Genomic DNA, 16,074 nt, shown 5'->3' with positions numbered 1-16,074 from the left:
CCACCAATTCCTCATGACATCGAAGCACCAATATATATCGCGAAAAAATGAACAGGAAGAAGTGTATGAAAGGAGAAAGAGAAGAGATGAACAAGACGAAGAGATGAAGTGTCTGAGAATTTGGGGATTTAGGGTTACATATAATAGGAGGGACCAATCTGGGTATAATTTGAAAATTAGCCAACTCAGCTAGTCGTTGGGACCTCTCCAGCATGGCAAACCGAGTCCACGTCAGCGCTCTGGTGATGAGTCATCACCAGAAATATACCCAGGGACCAGTTTGAGTGCTCGGATCTCTATCCGGAGGACTACAATGAGGAAATCGGGATCTTAAGGATTACTATGAGTATTTACGTGAATCTCAAGGACAACTATGGGTATTTACTCTGTTTTTGATATATCAAATTCCTTTTGGAAAAATTCGGCAATATATGACTGGACAAGTGATCTTATATATTTAACTGTTCAGAACTGCTGATCAGTATATATTGATGATAAGAATTCAAACACTGGAAGGAAAATTGTTGATAATCTATTTATGGTTCTTCTGTTACAAAAATGATTGTGGGAGCTGGTGTTTTCTTCACTTTTGGTCTTTTTCCCTTTTCTGTTGGGATAAGCCTAGAGTTTTACAAAAGTTTTTTGTTATCATATCTTCATGGGAATAAGCTTCAACTAAGTATCGTGAATGGTGTTGACTTGTGTTACCTGTAATCAGTGACGGACCCAGAAAATTTATATTGGGGGGCAAAAATAATACACATTACTATTAAAAGATATATTAATTTAAATTTAAAAATATAAAAATACACATTAATTATTCAAATAAAAAAAATTACATTAGCCACTAACTTTCTTCGCTTCAAATCTTGAAGGTACTTCTCTTCTTGTTTTCATATTTTAAAAATGTTGAATAATTGTTTCATTATCAACTTGATTGAATGTCTCTCTTTCTATATATGTAACTAATGGAGTGACTTCAGATTCTAGTGGTAGCTTTCTTTTGAAATATTTTTCCATTATTATTTCTCTCTCTCTCTCTCTCTCTCTCTATATATATATATATATATATATATATATATTCTAAATTAGTAAATTGATCAATTTACTTTAAAAATTTATATGCAATATAATTACATATAATAGAATAAAATAAAAGATAAATAAATAAATAATAAGAATCACTAAATTGAGAATAAAATAAAATATATAAATTCATGAAGAGAATAAAAAATAGATTAATACCTAAATTATAATTATTTGCAATTGAAAATATAAAAAAGATAAACAATGAAATTGAAAGATATATAGAGTTATAGAGAGCTATATAAAACAAAATAGAGAATTTAAAATTTACCTTTTGTTGAAGCGAAGATGATCACTAGATAAAGAATAGAAAAAGAAGATTGAAAATATGAAACTAAGAAAGAGATTTAAGAGAATAAATGAGTGACGGCTGGAATTTGAGAATAGAAGAAGACTAAATATAATTAAGTTAATTAATAGTCAAAATAATAGAAAGATAAAATGAGTTTGGGGCTTTTAATAATTGGGCTTAGTTTATTTGTAGTGGGTCATTTAAAATTTAAAATAGGGCATATATATATATATATATATATATATATATATATATATATATATATATATATTTGTTTAAAATTATCAAATAAGAGTGGGGGCAAGTGCCCCCCCCACCATGATGCTTGGGTCCGTCCCTGGCTCCCTGCCTGTAATGTATGGCTTGAACTTTGAAAGAAGCAACTGAGTTGTGAAAATAACATTGTGTTATTGCTAGGGACGGATCCAATCCAGGTTAAGAGGTTTGGGGGTCCATATGCCCCTGTCAAGAGTTTAATTTATTTTTTTTACATTTATATTCTTATGTATATAAACTTTTCCCCATTATTGATTGAGTGATCCCACACTAAAGGAAAATTTAAACTAAACTTTTGTATAACTATATAAAAGTACTTGTTGTAGTTATGTATTATCTTTGCGACATAAATTTTCTGGTTTGGTCATCGGTTATTGCAGGCCCCTCAGAAGCACCAGAAATATGTTTCTCATGTTCTTGGTCTCCCCATGTCAAAGGTAGTGTGCAAAACAAAGCGAATTGGTGGTGGATTTGGGGGGAAGAAGACAAGGTCAGCCTTTATTGCTGCTGCGGCTTCAGTTTCATCATATCTGCAGCTAGCGTTCATGACTTCATGCCTCTTTCTATTTCTGCTCATGCTACTCTCACTTGATAATATTTTATTTTATATTTTCAAGTATTAATAAGTTTATCCTTTTATAAATGTGCCTAAATACTTCATAATAATTATAATTGCTCGAAATACATATATATTCCAATCTTTATCTTGTGTAATTAATTAATGCATATTCTAGAATCTAGATTCATTCCTAAGCCATTCACCAAAACAGAACTCAATATCAAGTGTTTCCTAACTGAACAACAACATTCACACATGTACGAACATTGATTTGATTCAAAACTTTAATCTTCCTCCTCCTCCTCTTCTTCAAACTCTTCTTCATCATCATCATCATCATCATCGTTTAACTCCTCCTGCTGATCATTCTCTTCATCATCAACAATGAAGCCTCCTAGAGTCTCATCATCTTCATCATCTTCAAAAGTTTGATTGATCTTAGTATCTCTCTTTCTCTTAGAGCTTGTAGAGCCACTTTCCCTGTCTTTAGACCTTGTGGAGTAGCATGCCCTCTTCTTACCTTTGCTCATGTTAGAAACAAGGTCCTTACCCTCATCATCACTTTCACCACCCCATTCTTCATCATCTTCATTCTCCTCCTTACCCTTCTTTTTCTTCCGCTTTCTCTTCATCCTCTTCCTCTGCTTTCCCTCCTCATCGTCATCATCATCACTGTCATTTCTAGCTTCCTCAAGAAACCACTCCCAATCCTTAACATTGCGGATCTTCCCCTTTGGATAGTCATCAAACTCGTGCCCAATCGCAAGGAAACCAAACTCTGCATTTCCCAAAACACAAAATCAAGTCTTCAAAATCTCTAAAATAGCAATCACCATCAAATCAAAGAAGATACATAGTAAATAATTATCATCAAAGCTGTTCAACGTTATATCCTTAAACCCTAAACAAAACCCTATATACTGACACCCAAAAAGGTTAAAACTTCACATTTTAGTACCTTTAACGGGATCGAATTGCGAAAGGTCAATTTGGTCAATGTCGATGTCAAGCTGAGGCTTTGAACTTGAAACGTCCAGAGCTGAGTTGTTGAAATTGAAATGGAGCCAGAACGGTGTTACGGCGGAGAGGGAAAAGCGGTCACCGAGTTCCAATTGACCCTTTTCGAACTTGCGGAAAACCTTAAGGCCAAGAGCTCCGTGGTGAACCCAAAAAGGGTTCCTTCCGATGACCTCGAATGAAACCCTAGGGTCATCGGAATCGGAGCTGAGCTGGAAGGAGACGTGGCGACGGGAAACGGTGCGATCCTTTGTGTGAAAGCCGCCGCCACAGCCTCGTCCAATGACTGTGTTTCGAGCTTCAGTGACTTGTAATGACAATTTGGAACCATCTTCGCCTTCCATTTCCACTTCCATCGCCATCGATTTTCATTGCTGAAAAGTGAAAACTGTTAATTTTAAAGTTGCCTCCTTTTCCTTTTGTTTTATTGTGGGGTCATTTTCTAATTTTCTTTGCTCCCGATATTAATTAAATAAAAGAATTTATAGATATGGTTGGAGCGGCAGGAGGGTGACACGTAAGCATTGTTGGGATGAGGAACGGAGAGAAGTTTGAGAGAAAAGTGTAGGGAGTAGGAATGTGGGAATGACTATGAGGTGTTTGATGAATTGCTTCTTCGGTGTTCCAACTAATGCCATGGCAGCAACTCGCTCCTCCTCCCTTTGGGGCATCCCTTTCACTCTCAACTTCAACAACAACAACAACCACTTCTCTTCTAACTCTCGCTCTCTCTCTTACATCTCCAATTCCACCTCTTCTCCCGCTCCTCGCGTTGGGTTCTTGGGCATTGGAATCATGGGTTCCCCCATGGCTCACAACCTCCTAAAAGCTGGGGTTGATCTCACTCTTTGGAATAGGACCAAGTCAAAGTGTGATCCCCTCATCTCCTTGGGAGCCAAGTAACCAACTAACTAACTACTGCTCGGTTCCCCTTTGATCGTATTCATTTCATACCAATCGTTGTTTCTGCAGATATTTGTCTTCTCCTGAGGAAGTAGCAGCATCTTGCGACCTCACATTTGCCATGCTTGCTGATCCTCACAGTGCCGTGCGTTTATCTCACTCTATCTAATTTCACCAATGCATATATCTTTCTTCAGAATTCTCGCTTATTGTTCATCCCCTCATGTTAGATTGAAGTTGCTTGTGGCAACCATGGAGCTGCAAATGGAATGGCTCTAGGAAAAGGGTACTCTATTCATAGTAATAGTTGCCAATAATTATTATTTGAGTGTACAAAGATCACATGCAAATTAAAATTAATGGCGTGTGCTGTATTGTACTTCCTCAATATGATTGCAAGCTTAATAATATCTTAAACATTTTCAGCTATGTGGATGTTTCAACGGTTGATGTTGATACTTCAAAATTGATTAGTGAGCGCATCAAAGCTACTGGAGCATTATTTTTGGAGGTGCATTCACATTTTCCTTTGTCAAACACCAAGTGTTGTGTAATCAGGATACACATTACTTCATTGCATGTAGTAATACCTGTGAAATCCATTTCTGTGTATCCACAGGCTCCAGTTTCAGGTTCCAAAAAGCCAGCAGAAGATGGACAATTGATATTTCTTACAGCAGGTGAAGGAATTCAGGCTCCATTTCATGGCAGAGTTGGTGGCACTTTCAGATAAAGAAACTGAAGCAATTTATTTGATATTGCAGGTGACAGAAATCTTTATGAAACGGTTGCTCCTCTCTTGGACATCATGGGGAAAGTATGTATAGCCCTTCATTGTTTTTCTTTTATAGGAAGAAAATTTCCCTGATCTTTCTGGGGGATGAGAGTCTTATTTGACATATGGTTTCTTCATGCTTCTATGTAGTCGAAATTTTACCTCGGGGATGTTGGAAATGGAGCTGCAATGAAACTCGTTGTCAATATGATCATGGGCAGGTTTTTACAACTTGTCTCTTGCTACTTTGCTGCTGTTTTTTCTTGTATGATTGTTAATGTGTATGTGACACTACCATTTCTTCATATAGTATGATGGCGTCCTTTTCTGAAGGCTTACTTCTCAGCGAGAAAGTTGGGTTGGATCCAAAAGTACTAGTCGAGGTATTTACCACTAAACGAAATAATTACCATTGTAATTGTACATGGATTTGTTGCTCGTTTCGTCTTGAAGTCTTTCGTTGCTCTGGGTTGCTGCAAATTTCATTCCTGATATTTCAAAAATTTGATTCATTTGTCTTCCTACATTATTAGCTGCATGTGAATGATGATGATGCTGAAAGAAATCATGGCACCAATAAATCTAATAAAATGCCCCTATTTCAATGCCAAAGTAGCTATGAAATATAAATATGATGATGTGACTTTTGTTGAGCTTTCTCTTCTCTGATTCCTAGTAATTCTTGCACGTTATTCCTCTGATGTAAATTTTGAATTGTTTGTTTCTCTCGTGAAAGAAAGATGGTGTTAAGTGTCATGAAACAACTTATATAAAAATTTAAGCCGATAGGTAAAGGTACATAAATGTTTAGCATAGTATTAAACACAAATGGAAATTTTGCAGGTAGTTTCACAGGGTGCAATCAGTGCTCCAATGTACTCAACCAAAGGCCCATCTATGATACAATCGCTTTACCCTACTGCATTCCCTCTAAAGCATCAGCAGAAGGTGCATTAATGAGTATGTTAAATTCCTATTATCTTTCAAGTTTTTAACAGAAACTAATTGCGTTTTAACGGTGACAGGATTTGAGACTTGCACTGGGGTTAGCAGAGTCTGTATCCCAATCTACTCCAATTGCAGCAGCTGCTAATGAGTTATACAAGGTTGCAAAGTCCCATGGCCTTAGTGATGAGGATTTCTCAGCTGTCATTGAAGCATTGAAATCCAAATTTCAGCAGTCATAAATAAAACCACTCACACATAAAATTAAATCATAAATATCCCTTCTTTTTATGAGAGCCAGGTTCCATTTTAACAGGGTTATGGACTAAGGCCTGTTCAGTGGGACTAGGCATCTCAAGTACATTTAGAGCCCGTTTAGGAAGCAGCAGAAGCTATTTTTTTTTTTTTTTTTTTGGATTATGAAAAGTCACAATCTGCGTGTTTGGGATCATCTTAAAAAAAGCTTTTAACTTCCTAAAAAGTTAATTTACAGCTTTTTGAAGAAGTAGAAATATATGACTTCTCTGCTTCTTAATAAGTCATTCTACCACTTTCTTAAAAAAAAATTAATTTCAAAACAAAAAAAATCTTTTTGACTTTGTGAAAAATACTGACCCTTCACCGAAGCACTGGCCTTCCACCATCATTCCACCATCATTTTCACGCAATGTTTCAAACCTCACCATTTTCACCTAATGATTCATCTGATGGAAGTATTGATCCTCCACCATCATTTTCATTTTCAGACAATATTGCATCTGAACAATCTACTGCATATATTCCTTCTAGGTATTTTTTTTTATCATTTTATCACTCTATTTTTTATTATTAAATTTGTATATAACTGTAGTATGAAATTTCAGTTTTAATTTTATTTTTTTCACACGTGATTTTATAACTTGCTATTATTTTCATAATTAATTATAGCAAGTTCTTGACCTCAATAAAGGAGAAGGGAGTTCTAATAGGAGTAAAATAAAAAACAGCAACAAAATATACATTGACACACATCTTATTTTTATTTTTTATTTTCACCTACCATATCATACACAATATTAGTGATTAGGTTATGTAAAATTAACATTTAATATTGGAAAGTATTTGTTATCATGGTTATTTTAATATTTATTTTCTTCTGTAAAAGAAATTATTTTTTGAGTTATTTATCCAAACGCTACAACTTTAAAATAAGTACTTTTATAATTAAAAATTTAAATATAAAATAATTTATTTATAAGCTGCTATTAATAAAAGTCATTATGCTTTAAACTCTTTTTCCAAAAAAACTTATTTAAGTTATTTACCAAACTGATCTTTATTAATTTAGAGAATACTTCCGAGGGCTTTCGTTCAAACTGTATTTAGTATTTACAACCGGTTTGAGGATTTTTCTTCATGTACCAACTCAGTTAAAATCGTATGAAAAATTCAATATCCTTATGATGAATAATTTTAATTTAATTTCTTTAAAATGATTATTTTTATTTACAGAATAATATACTAATATATAAATCATAAAATACATATTAAAAATAAATAAAATAATACATATATTTATATACAGATATATAGTGTTGATTTATAGTACGCACGTAATTTTTTTACATAGGCATTTACAGGTCTATTTGTTTACTACTTTATTTATTAATTATGTATAATAATAAGAAATAAAAGATTAGATTCAATTTCTTGAACGAACAAAAATTATGAATATATAACGATGAATTTTTTCACTTTTTTATTTTTAATATTGGGGGAGGAGTGGTGTATAACAACGTTATGGGGCTGCATGGTGTATAACCGGAGTTTGACGGTCAGGATCGAAGAAATCGGACGGTCCGTTTTGAAGAACAGTAATCGGACGGTCCGATTTTAGGCTGGGCAGGTACACAAATCGGACCGTCCGATTTGCGCCCCCAACCACGTGTCGCGCATATAAGTTGGTGCAGCAAAGATGAAATGATCCCAACCACCTGAGCTCCCTTAAGCCAGTTTCACTTTCTCTTTCCCTTTCACTTTCACTTTGTTCCATTTCTCTTCTCCCATAAATCCCACCTCCAGCCACGGTAGTTCACTCCATTGTTGAAGGTTTGAGCTGAAAAAAATTGGACCACACAGAAAATTATGTCTAAAAAAAGAAAAATAAAATATGTGAATCGTCCAAAACTCCACATTGCTAATTATCTTGATCATCTTAACTATGTAAGTTTTTATTCCAAAATTTTTTATTTTAGTTAAAATAATAATTATAATGTTAGAGATTAGTAATAGTTTATTATAGTAATAATGTTAGGAATTAGTGGAGTAATAATTTTTAGATATTTGAGTTTGATTAAAATGATATTAGAGATTATTGAGTATTAATATTGTTCAGATATGTTACATTATAATAATAAATTAATTATTGTTATTAATAGAATAATTGCAATAATAATATTGTTAATAATAATACGGTTATTAAAAAATTTGGATGTATGATAAATAAATAGAATAAGTAATATTAATATTAATTGTTATAAAATCCGCTTATTGTAATAATAATAATTATTACTGCTAGTAGCGTTTAATTATCAGTAGAATAGAATATAGTAGTGCTAATATTGTTCTATTATGTACGTGTGAATTTAAATAAGTTAATTAGTTTTAATTGTTAATAATAAATAATTTTTTTGTAGTTACTTAATATTGTATTAGTCGTTCGTAAATAAATATTATGAATTAAAAATTATTGAATTAATTATTTATGTTATAAGTTTAATATAAATATTTAATAAAGGGTTAGTGATTGATTTATTATTGTATGTTTGCTGTTAGAATAGAATAAAATAGAGTAGTTAGTTATTTGAGTATTAGTAGATAATATAATAGTTATTTGTATAAAGTATTGTATTGTTATTATTATTATATTTATTGATTCTTATGTGTAACTGGTTATTTGATAATGAAAATTTGATTCTTTTAAGTTTAATTTGTTAATTTATTAATATTATTGTTTTTGTTTAGGGATCTAGAATGTTGCAATGTGACCACTACATGCCACGGATCGGTACAATCCAATAGTGGAGGGGTTTTTACGGGACATCGGCTTTTATCATGTTTCACAGATTGGAGTTGTCCAATGTCAGTCGGCATTGGTTAATGCTCTGATTGAGAGATGGCGCCCCGAGACTCACACCTTTCATTTTCCGGTTGGTAAGTGTGTTGTGACACTAGAGGATGTGGCGTTAATTTTTGGTCTTCCGACGAATGGTTTGCCAGTTACGGGACCGACACTGAGTAGTTATGAGGCGTTAGAGGCTGAATGCTTGGATCAGTTTGGTGTTGCACCTAGGCAGGCAGACTGTAGGGGAAGTTTCATCAAGTTAACGTGGTTTCGAGCATTGAAGGATCGGTTAGTGTTGGTTGATGATATCCAGATTCAGAGGTACGTGAAGTGCCACATAATGTTATTGTTTGGGACCGTTATGTTTGGAGATAAGTCTGGAGCAGGAGTGCACTGGAAGTTTCTCCCATTACTCCGTAACTTTGCCAGGATAATACAGTTCAGTTGGGGTTCGGCATGCCTGACACACCTGTACAGAGCGTTGTGTAGGGCAACTCGTGTCGACTGTAAGGAGATTGATGGTCCAATGACACTCTTGCTTGCCTGGGCTTGGATCCGTCTACCATTCCTTGCGCCGATTCCTAACAATCGTCGAATCTTTCTGATTGCAAATAGGTAAAATTAATTACTAAACGCTTTGAAATAGTGTATCTTAAATTGAATTGATAAATGTAAATTAACGAATTGCATGATGTTAGGTGGCATAACTGGAAACGTGAGAATCGGCCTTAACCGGATCACTCCGGATTTAACCGGGTTGGACCGTTTTGTTGCCTTGTGCGGTCTCATCATGGGACCAATATACCAGTTTTCACTCAGATGCAGTTCTGGTCGAACCGGTCATTCCAGTCTAATTTTACCAATGATGACGGAAAATATTATATTTTTTAGTGTTGAGTTAAGAAATTAATTAATAGAATTGATGATGACAAACATCTGATTAGTGGGCTAATCACCCAATTAGCTTTGATTATTTTTGATAAATGATGCAGGCTAAAAACAAATGTTGCAGCAGCCCAACATCAAACAAAAGAAATATGCTATTGGGCTGAATGGTAAGTGAAAATAAAGACAAGCCCAAGTCATTCATTTCAAGCAAAAATTCTTCAAAGAAGCAAGGCAAGGCACCAACGGGCTGAACTTGAGAAGAACCCAATCCAAGCCCAAATTGATTTTCGATTCCCTCCATCTTGCCTTACCAGAAGCAACGTTCCTCTCCTCTCTAATCAAGTCAAATCAAAGCTTCAGAAAAGTTAGAAATAGAAAGAGAGAAAAAGCTTCTTCCCTAAGCTAGTAACCAAAGAAGCAAGAGAGAGAAAGTTTAAGCATGAAGCACAGAAGCTAAAACAGAAAATCAAAACCAAATCAAGCTTAAGTTAAAGGTAATCCATCTCATCTTGCATGCGTCAAATCCTCTTCTCTTCCTCCCATATCTCTGCTCTATCCGAAAATGGCATTCAAGGAAAAGTTGTTCTCTGCCAAATTCTACTTCACATCTACGGTCACAAGTGATATTTGGGGACCAAGTAGTTTTTCAATGGTTAAGATCAAGTTGACCATGAGAAGATTTCTATGGTTACTGCTTTGTGGCTTTCGGTCAAGATGAGTAAGTCAGAGGGAAAGTTTTTTCTCTAAGGATTAGGGTGAAAAAGTGAATCTGTGGATTGGTGAAGCTCAAGGCTCAATGTGTTGACCTTGGAAGAAGAACCCAGCTACATGCAAGGAGATAAAAGAAGACATTCTGCTCATTCAGAAGCAAGGAGAGAAAACCAGAGTGTGAGAACAGTGTTCTGTAAAGAAGTTCCTCTACTTGGATAATGCTTTCTTTCAAAGAAGCATTCGGCCAATACTGAAGAACTCAAGCTGAGGTTTGCGAATCTGGTTTTGCACATAGCAAAAAGGCTGCTGATGAAGTCAATCTCCTTCATGTTTTACTGATTGTAATGTGCTTTTCTAAGTTTATCTTTCTGTAATTTCTTGTGAGAAAAGGCATTGTGAGAAAGATTATGAAAAAGCCATGAGTGGAAAAAGGCTGAGAGAAACACTTGAGAGAGAAGCCTAGAGTTTATTTCAGATTTCTTTAGGTTGATTAAGTGTCTTGTATCTTGTACCTGTAAGGTATCCCTTTCTTAGTTGGGTTAGCACTAAGAGGAATAGTTAGGTATCAGCATAGCCAATGTCAAGTTAGGTTAGAATTTGAGTGTGAAAGGATTGGGTCAATCCGGTGAAATTGGTGTATGTAATACTGTTAATTATAGTGAAATTCTTCCATAGTTGTGGAGGAGACTGAACGTAGGTTGCATAGCACAAGGCAACCGAACCAGGATACATGCTGGTGTTAGCTTTTCTCTTCTCTACTGTGTTCTGTTTTCTGATATTCATGAGACAAAAATAAATTGTCTCATAAATTTCCGCTGCTGAGTACAAACAGAATCAGAATTGAAAGTTTGTTTAAAAAGGATAATAACAGCAACTTAAAAGGAAGGCATAGATTCAACCCTCCTTCTCTAAGCCTACCACAACCTTCACTTAGCCAATAGGTTCACTTTATAATTAAACAGAAGACTTACTTATTACATGCTATATTTTGCCTATTTACCGTTGTCTCTACTGTTTGTCCTAAACTCAAAGCTCATGCACAAATCATACTTTAACAAATCTTAATTTAAATTGATGACTCACCTGCATTTACATATTGAGGAAACTTCGGTGCATGCATAGCCTCCAAATCCAACGACCGCATGAAACTCGGCTCCACAAACGGCTGCTGGTTTGCTAGTGCATTTGCCACATCCGCCACATCTGCCACCATAGCCTCGTCAGCTTGATCTTCGTCTACACCCGGATCAACAACCTCGTAGTTACTTTCGAGCTCTTCTTCACTATCACTGTTGTAATCTTCCAATTCAATGTCTCGGTCCACTGCAGATTGCTCGAACTCGACATACAGTTCGATGAACGATATTCGCGACCGACTTTCAAGATACACTGAAAACATTTCTTGCATGCTCGCTTCGTCGGTCACGTATTTCGTTTGAAATTGCACGAACCCACCAAAGACAGGTACAGGATATCTGTACAGAACACACGACACTTTGCTAGATATTTGAGAATCCATCTTCTCACAAATGACACCTTTTAATTCTTCACATGAAAGTGTGAATGGAATAATAATATCCAACAAATTTTCACACACAAATTTTACTCCTTCTGATGTTTGTAATAAAATTTGGCCATGATCATACACTTTTAATCTTACTCTATCATCCATGATAATAGAGAAGAGCAGATACACAAACAAAAAGAAGAGATCCGGAGAGAAGAAGTTTAGATACTTGTAGCACCGGAGAAGAAGAAAATGAAATGGACTACTCAGCTTGGGTAGGAATATATATATATATATATATATCACACTCAAATCGGACCATCCGACCGCTTGCATTGTCTTTCGAAATTTTTTGAACAAAAAAATTGGACAGTCCGATTACTAAACAGTCCGCCTAAAAAATTTGAAACCCAGAAATTGTTGAGTCCGATTTGGGTGCTCTTCGAATATTTTTGAATGAAGCCCTAAAATCGGTCGATCCGATTTGCTTGGGCCAAAAAACTAATATCTCCCCATGCAACAAATCGCATGGTCCGACTACCATGCACGCGACCTCACCACGCACAAATCGAACGGTTCGATTTGTGCCCCTCACCCCTGATTGAAATCGGACCGTCCGATTTTAGGCCGTCAACTAACCACCGTCACACCTGTGTTAAACACCTCCCAGCTCTATAAACGAGCGTTACACCAAACCTTGCATCATATGTTAAAAAATCAACCTTTTTTTTTCTAACTATAAGAATGAATATTCTAGAAGAATAAAAGACGTCCTTGCATCTTTTTTAATTTCGTAAAGCAAAAGTAAATAAGGTATTTATATTATTATTTATTTATTGGAAGGATAGAATTTCATAGAAAGACCCCCCACGGTTAGCGTGGGTGTAACTGACAGCGGCAGTTGATGAGTTCCGCATAGATCCGTGTGCCCCACGTTCTTCAACCTCACGTGTAAACTACTTCTTCTTCTTCTTCTGCGTTTTCATCATTAACCTTTCTCTCCAAACACCGATTCTTCACCATGTCCGATCATGCCGCCGATCTCCCAGCTGCCGCCGCCGGTAATTCTCATCCATTCCCTTTCTATATCTCGCTTTCTCAATTTATCAACCACCGCCTTATCTATCTCCTCACTTCAAAACTATTCTCAACCTTCTCTCTTCTGCTAATAATCCTCTCATTCTGCTTTCTTTCGTTCAATTTTTTAATCACATAACGATAATCAATTTGCAATCGCTGAATTCGCCAACTAGTTTGTTGATATCAGTTGCATGTTATTTTCTTGATTTAAAAGCCAGGTCTGAATTCTGATTGAGTGTTTTTTTTTTTTTTTTTTGGTGTGTGTGTAGCTCTTAGTGCTGAAGATCGTGCTGATCTTGTCAATGCACTCAAGGTAACTCCATCATTCCTACTATGCTTTTTTTCCTTCTGTTTTAAATGTTATCCTCGCTGATTAAAAGAACGAAAAGGTGAAATGTGAATGAGAAACTGTTCTCAGTGATGGACTTGTTTGAGAATGTTGAAAGGAATGAAATATTTGATATTTCTATCAGGATGTGTGATTTACATACATGAATTAGCAATTGGTTTTTCGATTGTCCTGTTTTTGATTCATTGTGCAATATCATCTACCATCTCTGCAGGATAAGCTTCAGCTCTTGGCTGGGAATCATGTTGACGTCCTGGAAACACTGGCACCCAATGTCAGGAAACGTGTTGAGGTTCTCAGAGATCTTCAGGTGAATGACACTGCTGCCTGCCATCTCTAGGCCTCTCTTGGCCACATGTTTTCCTCTGTGTGATAAACTGATAAGAAACTTGGATCTTATACTTACGAGTTACAACATATCTTGAATTTAATCTAATGAATGTTGTGATCAATTGCTCGAGCTTAGTACTATACTGCTATAAGGCTATAAGTTTCAAGTTTGCATTAGTAAGAGACAGAAATGAGAATCTGGTTTGGTTCTCAACTTGTAGGGCCAACATGATGAGTTGGAGACTAAGTTTATAGAGGAGCGAGCACAGTTAGAAGCTAAATACCAGAAGCTTTACGAACCACTATACACAAAGGTGTGTATGTCCCTATGTTACTCATTGGTAGTGTATTGTAAATAATCATAATATTGGTCGTCAAATGGTGCTTGCAGAGGTACGAAATTGTCAATGGAGTGGTTGAGGTTGAAGGAATTACAAATGAACCTGTGCCTGCAGAAGGTAGCTCATTTAATTATCTGTACTTATTTACTATCAATCTAGAATCATGCATTCTCTTTTGATATCATTCTGGATCCTCCTTGTAATTCAGAGAAAGGAGTGCCTAACTTCTGGCTTACTGCAATGAAGGCAAATGACATACTGGCTGAGGAGGTAGGGTAATTTATGTATACATTCTATTCTACATTTCAATCTGTTGAAATAATTTCAGAGCAATAATCTACCTTTTCTTTTTCCTGTACTAGATCACTGAACGTGATGAGGGTGCCCTCAAGTATCTTAAAGATATCAAGTGGTGTAAAATTGATAACCCAAAGGGCTTCAAGCTGGAGTTCTATTTTGATTCTAATCCTTATTTCAAAAACTCTTTGCTAACGAAAACATACCACATGATTGAGGATGATGAACCTATATTAGAGAAAGCAATAGGGTGAGTAATACCTGTTAATTTGTCACTTTTTATATTCATGTTTTCAGTTGCCTGTGTTCTTATCTTCTCTCTCCCCTCTGTCTTGCTTTTCTCTCTAAATTCTAAACTATAGAACAAAGATTGAGTGGAATCCTGGAAAGAGCTTGACAGAAAAGATTCTTAAGAAGAAGCCAAAGAAAGGATCAAAGAATGCCAAACCCATCATAAAAACCGAAAAATGTGAAAGCTTCTTCAACTTTTTCAACCCTCCCCAGGTTCCCGAGGACTTGGATGAGGATGATGATATTGATGATGATACTGTATGCCTCTTATCATTATAAAACCATCCATTCAAAAGTTAATAATTTGACTGTTACTAATAAAGTAATAATTGGCATTGGTTCTTGCATGGATAGGTCGAGGAGCTCCAAAATTTGTTAGAACATGATTATGACCTGGGGTAAGTCACTTGACAATACTTATGGTGACACTCATATTCCATTAAGTTTTTCCACTAAAACTGTGAAGCAGAAATGATCCCAGAGCTCACCATATGTTAACCGATGATACCAAATGTTGGCCTTTGGAATCTGATGATGATAGATGCCACCAGAGGACCATCTAAGGTGTTGGTTTACTTTTATTTGTATATTAACGTGTTAGTGTTGATATGTATGCACAGTTCTACTATCCGGGACAAAATTATTCCCCATGCTGTGTCATGGTTCACGGGGGAGGCTGCACAGAGTGATTTTGAGGAAATAGGAGATGAAGATGATGATGATGGGGATGGTGAGGAAGATGAAGATGACGAGGAAGAGGTACAAAGTAAGAGGCGGAGTAAGGTATGGATAATGACACACTCTACAAGCCAGCCCATAATGCTTGTTATGTACATCTGTTATATAATTGTAAAGCATCAAATGAGCTGTTTTGCTAACTTAACATTATTTATGCTTACAAAGAACAATGTTCAGATTGGATCTAACATGCAGACTGGTGGCAGGGCTCAACCCGATAGAGGAAACGGCCAGCGGACGGAGCGCCCTCCTGAATGCAATCAGCAGTAGTCCTCACTTGTGTGCAACAGACCTGGATAGATTTAGTGTCAGCATAGCAAATACAGTAGAATTTCTGGGTTACTTCAGTCATAAGTTGCAATTTGATTTTCTTTTAATTTTGGGTCGTTGTATGAATTTTATGTCTTAAATATTTTCTATATGTTGACTCTTGAGAAAGATTTGTGTTTTTGTCCATGTCCCATATTCACTGACTGTGGATCACACATGACACACTGTACAGATCTGCCAACAGTGCTTCGTATTTTAACAAAGTATTCAAATTTAGTAAAATCATTCCTGTATGCATTTAAATTTGGATCATGGT

At 35.8% G+C, this 16,074-nt stretch overlaps 4 protein-coding genes across 6 annotated transcripts; 3 read left to right on the top strand and 1 right to left on the bottom strand.

Annotated features, from left to right (window-relative positions):
• Nucleotides 1-2,328: 2,328 nt before the first annotated feature.
• LOC107612895 (SMAD/FHA domain-containing protein) lies at nt 2,329-3,695 on the bottom strand. The gene is made up of 2 exons (XM_016314669.3): nt 3,172-3,695; nt 2,329-2,991 (listed from the first exon to the last, which is right to left on the bottom strand). The coding sequence occupies exons 1-2, from the start codon at nt 3,590-3,592 to the stop codon at nt 2,498-2,500; spliced, it is 915 nt and encodes a 304-aa protein (XP_016170155.1). The 5' UTR covers nt 3,593-3,695; the 3' UTR covers nt 2,329-2,497.
• A 120-nt stretch (nt 3,696-3,815) lies between these two features.
• Nucleotides 3,816-6,365, top strand: GLYR2 (glyoxylate reductase 2). Of its 2 annotated transcripts, XM_021108491.2 has the most exons (10): nt 3,816-4,129; nt 4,203-4,278; nt 4,364-4,419; nt 4,560-4,644; nt 4,753-4,813; nt 4,898-4,950; nt 5,059-5,129; nt 5,219-5,291; nt 5,752-5,856; nt 5,934-6,365. In XM_021108491.2, the coding sequence occupies exons 1-10, from the start codon at nt 3,816-3,818 to the stop codon at nt 6,093-6,095; spliced, it is 1,056 nt and encodes a 351-aa protein (XP_020964150.1). In that variant the 3' UTR covers nt 6,096-6,365. The 2 variants fall into 2 exon arrangements, with proteins under 2 accessions (XP_020964150.1, XP_088352321.1); XM_088496195.1 differs by having other exon boundaries at nt 4,560-4,813; nt 5,934-6,334.
• Nucleotides 6,366-6,520: 155 nt separating this feature from the next.
• LOC148546984 (serine/threonine-protein phosphatase 7 long form homolog) lies at nt 6,521-9,575 on the top strand. Its single transcript, XM_088496848.1, has 3 exons — nt 6,521-6,642; nt 8,857-8,899; nt 8,958-9,575. Exons 1-3 carry the CDS (start codon nt 6,521-6,523, stop codon nt 9,573-9,575), a joined length of 783 nt encoding a protein of 260 aa, XP_088352974.1.
• A 3,257-nt stretch (nt 9,576-12,832) lies between these two features.
• On the top strand, nt 12,833-16,040 carry LOC107610287 (nucleosome assembly protein 1;4). 2 transcript variants are annotated; one of them, XM_088496193.1, is made up of 11 exons: nt 12,833-13,123; nt 13,412-13,455; nt 13,706-13,801; nt 14,043-14,135; nt 14,213-14,279; nt 14,371-14,432; nt 14,525-14,709; nt 14,822-15,008; nt 15,105-15,148; nt 15,371-15,533; nt 15,654-16,040. In XM_088496193.1, exons 1-11 carry the CDS (start codon nt 13,084-13,086, stop codon nt 15,756-15,758), a joined length of 1,086 nt encoding a protein of 361 aa, XP_088352319.1. In that variant the 5' UTR covers nt 12,833-13,083; the 3' UTR covers nt 15,759-16,040. The 2 variants fall into 2 exon arrangements, with proteins under 2 accessions (XP_088352319.1, XP_088352320.1); XM_088496194.1 differs by having other exon boundaries at nt 12,901-13,123; nt 15,695-16,040.
• The last annotated feature ends 34 nt before the right edge of the window (nt 16,041-16,074 follow it).

This window comes from Arachis ipaensis, chromosome B8 (genome assembly GCF_059453495.1).
Source record: "Arachis ipaensis isolate K30076 ecotype BB chromosome B8, ASM5945349v1, whole genome shotgun sequence".
Lineage (NCBI taxonomy): Eukaryota > Viridiplantae > Streptophyta > Magnoliopsida > Fabales > Fabaceae > Arachis > Arachis ipaensis.
The sequence above is the reverse complement of the archived record's forward strand: the minus strand, read 5'-3'. Positions and strand labels throughout refer to the sequence as shown.

Bases quoted from the DNA above. Each gene is read 5' to 3' on its own strand.
- GLYR2 (XM_088496195.1), top strand. From the start codon at position 3,816: ATGACTATGAGGTGTTTGATGAATTGCTTCTTCGGTGTTCCAACTAAT. The intron at 4,279-4,363 runs GTGCGTTTATCT...CCCTCATGTTAG, and splicing joins TTGCTGATCCTCACAGTGCC to ATTGAAGTTGCTTGTGGCAA. The intron at 4,420-4,559 runs GTACTCTATTCA...AAACATTTTCAG, and splicing joins GGAATGGCTCTAGGAAAAGG to CTATGTGGATGTTTCAACGG.
- LOC148546984 (XM_088496848.1), top strand. From the start codon at position 6,521: ATGTTTCAAACCTCACCATTTTCACCTAATGATTCATCTGATGGAAGT. The intron at 6,643-8,856 runs GTATTTTTTTTT...GTTTTTGTTTAG, and splicing joins ACTGCATATATTCCTTCTAG to GGATCTAGAATGTTGCAATG. The intron at 8,900-8,957 runs GTACAATCCAAT...CATGTTTCACAG, and splicing joins CCACTACATGCCACGGATCG to ATTGGAGTTGTCCAATGTCA.
- LOC107610287 (XM_088496193.1), top strand. From the start codon at position 13,084: ATGTCCGATCATGCCGCCGATCTCCCAGCTGCCGCCGCCG. The intron at 14,136-14,212 runs GTGTGTATGTCC...TGGTGCTTGCAG, and splicing joins ACGAACCACTATACACAAAG to AGGTACGAAATTGTCAATGG. The intron at 14,280-14,370 runs GTAGCTCATTTA...CTTGTAATTCAG, and splicing joins TGAACCTGTGCCTGCAGAAG to AGAAAGGAGTGCCTAACTTC.
- LOC107612895 (XM_016314669.3), bottom strand. From the start codon at position 3,592: ATGGCGATGGAAGTGGAAATGGAAGGCGAAGATGGTTCCAAATTGTCA. The intron at 2,992-3,171 runs GTACTAAAATGT...TGGGAAATGCAG, and splicing joins GCAATTCGATCCCGTTAAAG to AGTTTGGTTTCCTTGCGATT.